Source organism: Glossina fuscipes, unplaced genomic scaffold, assembly GCF_014805625.2.
Source record: "Glossina fuscipes isolate IAEA_lab_2018 unplaced genomic scaffold, Yale_Gfus_2 42, whole genome shotgun sequence".
NCBI classification, from domain to species: domain Eukaryota; kingdom Metazoa; phylum Arthropoda; class Insecta; order Diptera; family Glossinidae; genus Glossina; species Glossina fuscipes.
Genome location: NW_023998426.1, coordinates 3,314,760 through 3,319,082, shown reverse-complemented (window position 1 = coordinate 3,319,082; position 4,323 = coordinate 3,314,760). Strand labels below are relative to the sequence as shown.

Here is a 4,323-nt window from a genome sequence, read left to right as displayed (position 1 = left end):
ATATTGCCTTCGAGCGTGGATATTAACATTGCATGATCCCAAAGGGCCAAAACGTCGCAATGGCCAAACGTATTAAGAGTTAAAATAGTAATGTTTTTTGAATAAAATTTGAACTCTTAATACACTTCAGATGTTTTTATCGAAAACTAAAAAAGAATTTTAAAAAAATTTCTTTTGCTATTAATATTTTATCGAAAAAAAAGTTCTTTCTTTATTTAAGAAAAGAATTGAACAAAAAATTAAAAAAAAAAATTTCACTAGTCATTAATTGTTTATTATTTAAAAATTCAATTTATCATAAAAAAAAGTTTTCTCACAAACCGCAAAAGACCGCAAATTCGAAAGGAAAGCATATTTAATAACTACACCCTTCAAGTACAATGTTAAACAAAATTGCAAAAGCTTAGGTAAACTTGTGAAATAAATAATAAATTGCAAAAATTCAAAAGAATTCTGTTGAAAGTGATCTCAAACTTTGTAGTAATAAAATTTAACAATGATATTTTGTATTATAAAAAGGACGTACTTACCATCACTTCTTTTTTCCATTTCAATTTCTTTTTTTGACACATGTTCTTTCCTGCTAAATTCGAATAAAGGAAGTAAACACTGAAAAACATCGAACATTTGTTTGGTTGGTTGGTTGCTTTGGAGTATTTGCTTTCAGGTTACAATAATGAAAGACGAATCAGAGAATGTGAAAAATTTGATTTTTGGCGAAGAAAAATGGTATCTGGGACCATAGTGCATTGGTTGTTGATGGCCAAACACCATCAACGCAACATTCGTTATCAGTTGCTGGAAATTGCTGTCGAATAAGTTGCCCTCGGTGGTTCAATTTGCAAAAGTGAAATGCCACCAAAACTGCGTCCATTAATGATTGCGACATGTACTTGCTGTGTGTGTGTGTGTGTGTTATGGAAAATGGAAAAATTTTATTTTATTCTTAAGATTTCATTGCATGTCTATGAGTTTTGCATAAAACGTGATAGTCAGTCGTCAAGTACAGTTAGACAAAATAATTTCGAAAGCTTTCTTTCAGGCTTTTAGTTTTACAGTGAAAATATATTCGGACTACGGCAACTCTACTGATAACGGAATTTCAAAGCTTTTTTTACTACTTCATTAATTCATTATTCCATGATGATCATTGCGCAGAGAGCAACACGGCACAGTTCAATTCTCTGATTTTAATTTTCTACCAAAAAAGAAAAAAGCTTAAAACTTGCGCTAGCATTTGAATTAACCTTGTATTCTCGTGTTTATTATTAAGTAAAATGTTAATATTTCACTTTGCCCTATTATTTATTATTCTTTTCCAATTTTTTTTTTTCAAGCACTTTTTTTCGCTTTCTGCTTGTTGTGCTCAGCCAGCTTATCTTGCACGAATTTCAATAAAATTTCAGCCCCTTGCTGATTATTTTTTTTATAGTATGGCAATTGAGACATTACCTCTAACCAGGATTTTAATTTCGGGAATTTTTGCTCATCAATTGGTGCGAATAGAACAGCCGTTGAAACTGATGCGACGCAGCACAAATCTGCGATAGTCATATGATCACCGCATAAATATTTGCTTGTGATTAAACATCTTTCAAGGCCATCGTAGGCTTTTTGCATATAGGTAACCTTTTCTTCAGATATTTCTCCGCAACCAAAGTAGAGAACTGGTTCGACCATTAAACGAACTCGTGGAAATAGATGACCGCAATCGAAATACATGCGTGCATCGACTTCCATTCGTTCCAATTTATCTTTAGGATAAAGAGTCTCATCGACAGCATATTTATCAGCCAGATATGAACAAATCACATGAGAATCACTGATAATTAGACCGTTATCATCTAAAACAGGTACCGTATGCAAGGGATTCAATTTTAAAAATTCCGGTGTTAAATGATCACCATCTTTTATATTCATAGCTCTGCATTTCATCATAATAAATATATTAATTATTAGTTATATTATTCGAATAAAAGAAATTAACGACGATTGTGTCTACTACTAACCTTAAATCCAATTCAACACCTAAGGCAGCTGCCGTTAATAAAACAGCACGACAAGGTGGACTGCGTGGTGTATAATATAAAACTGGTTTGCTGGACATGTTGCAATGTACGAGACCTTAATCTATCTTAAATTAATTAAAAAATAAAATAATTTTTTGTTTAGCAACAAATATTCTTAAAGGATGAATTAGCAATAATAATATTAATTATCTCATTATTTAAAACAGTTACAACAACAACATGCAGTATATATATATATATATATATATATATATATATATGTAGTATTTTTTTTTTTTTTTTAAATTTTATTACAGCATTTTTTTTTTTTTTTAATATTTTATTTGATAATAACATTAAACGCACCACCTGAAATCTTTACCTGACCGCCCGAAGTATAAACAAACAACTGATCGTAGGTTTGTGAAGAGAATCTTTTGTGAAACGTCAAAGAGCAAATAATGATGAAAGCTTTTCATACCAAGTTGCCACTTTACAGCATGAAGATGATAACAAATGAAGCTTTTCTATCGTCAAATAGTGGAAGTATATGAAAGCTGCATGATATAAAACTAACTTAGCTTTCTTTTCTATGCAAACTGTCATCATGTCACGAAAAAGATCAATGTTACATAGAATATCTGCATAGCTTTCGGAAAGTTAAATACTAAACGTAATGATGGCGTCATAGTCGCCACGCCTAGCGCATAAAGCAGAATAAGGTGAACACGCAGTGTGTTCGCTTTGCTAAAAGAAAATTGTATGCTTATCGTTGGATCGCACGTTTAAACAAAGCGGAAAATTTCTTAAGTGAAAAATTTTCTTAATCAATTTTTTAAAGCAACAGAAGAAAGAAAAAAAGAAGTTTGAAAAAATTACCGAAAAATTGGTTCCGTCCTAAACTTTTGTGCATTGGCGTTAGTTTAATCAAGATGTGGTAATAAAGTCAGAAAGTTTAAAATTAAAATTGTTGTTCAATTACTTGGATGCTATGCGTAATGAATTCTTTCCGTTACAAAGAAATGTTTTCCGAACATTATGAGTCGTTAAGTGTAAACAACTTCTGCCGCTGGCATCCCTTTCGCACACTGCTTTGCTTCTTTGAGAATTTTTCACCACAAATTCACATTTTATCACTCCACCTTCCTATTCGGCTGACCCAGCTTAACCTGTTGAGTAATCATGTAGCTCAAAGTTAGCTTTCGCTTTAACCGGTTTAGCCGATTCTGCCAACCAGCTGAATAGAAACACCACAAAGCTACATTTTCCATTTCTTATTATCGCTCCGTTTTAGTTTTTGGCACTCAAAAAATTAAGGTAACCCAAGCTTAAGAAAAAATTCATATAATCTATGGCTACGGCCTTTTTCACGCAACCTTATCTCGTCGATTGACAGGAAAAACTCTCTAAGCACGTTTTCAAGTTTTAAAAGGTGACGAGATTTTAATTACTATTTTGTCATAAAATGTCCTATGAAATTTCACTATTTCGGTCCGATTCCGTAGGGAACTATCAGATGTACTTTATAAATTTCTCTTACCGTATGCAGTAATATAATGAACATTTTGATCACGTATCAATTACATTTCTTTATTAGAAAACCCGGCTGGGTGCCCTAGTAAGCCAAGGATCCTGAATGGTCGCGGGTTCAAATCTCAAAGTTATAGGTAGAGTTTTCAATAAACCCGATAGCCTTACTAAGACCTTAATTTTTAGAATTTATTTCTCTTATTATGATTATAATTATACTTATAACAAAAGTAAAAATTAATTAATTGAAAAACCAGTATTTTAATCTTCCCCTACTTAGCTTTCGCCATTAGATGGCTCCGGTAAGCGCTGTACAAGTACTGAATTATCATTAGTGGGTAAATCTTTAAACCACGGGATAACTTTCTCTGGGGTTAGATCAGGACCGCAGAGTTTTAAAATGCTACTCTTTTTTGCTGGCGACATAAGTATAAGATTAGAGAATGCCGAGAGAGTATGCAGGCCTCAGCCATCATTAGATGGCTCCGGTAAACGCTCTAGATGTACTGAATTATCATTAGTGGGTAAACCTTTAAACCACGGGATAACTAGAATTAGACTAGGATCGCAGAGTTTTAAAAGTTTAGAGTATACAGGCTTCAGACCTAAAGTTATTGTCCATCTGTGACTGCTTCTAGCAACATTTATTTTTTATGGTCAGGTGTATAGTCAACTCTATGAAATGTTCTAAGAAAGATTTTCTTCGAATTTAAGCCCCTTTCATTTTAAGCCCCAATACGTTTTTTTCCGTCCACCATTTATGTGTACATTTTTAATCAAGTCT

General features: G+C 32.6%; 1 protein-coding gene across 5 annotated transcripts; it reads right to left on the bottom strand.

Moving 5' to 3' along the window:
- Nucleotides 1-641: 641 nt before the first annotated feature.
- LOC119636899 (glutathione S-transferase 1) lies at nucleotides 642-2,444 on the bottom strand. Of its 5 annotated transcripts, none has more exons than XM_038032602.1 (3): nucleotides 2,376-2,444; nucleotides 2,010-2,130; nucleotides 642-1,924 (listed from the first exon to the last, which is right to left on the bottom strand). In XM_038032602.1, exons 2-3 carry the CDS (start codon nucleotides 2,105-2,107, stop codon nucleotides 1,333-1,335), a joined length of 690 nt encoding a protein of 229 aa, XP_037888530.1. In that variant the 5' UTR covers nucleotides 2,108-2,130; nucleotides 2,376-2,444; the 3' UTR covers nucleotides 642-1,332. The 5 variants fall into 5 exon arrangements, with proteins under 5 accessions (XP_037888530.1, XP_037888532.1, XP_037888534.1 ...); XM_038032604.1 differs by having other exon boundaries at nucleotides 2,010-2,134; nucleotides 2,376-2,412; XM_038032606.1 differs by having other exon boundaries at nucleotides 2,392-2,407.
- Nucleotides 2,445-4,323: the final 1,879 nt, after the last annotated feature.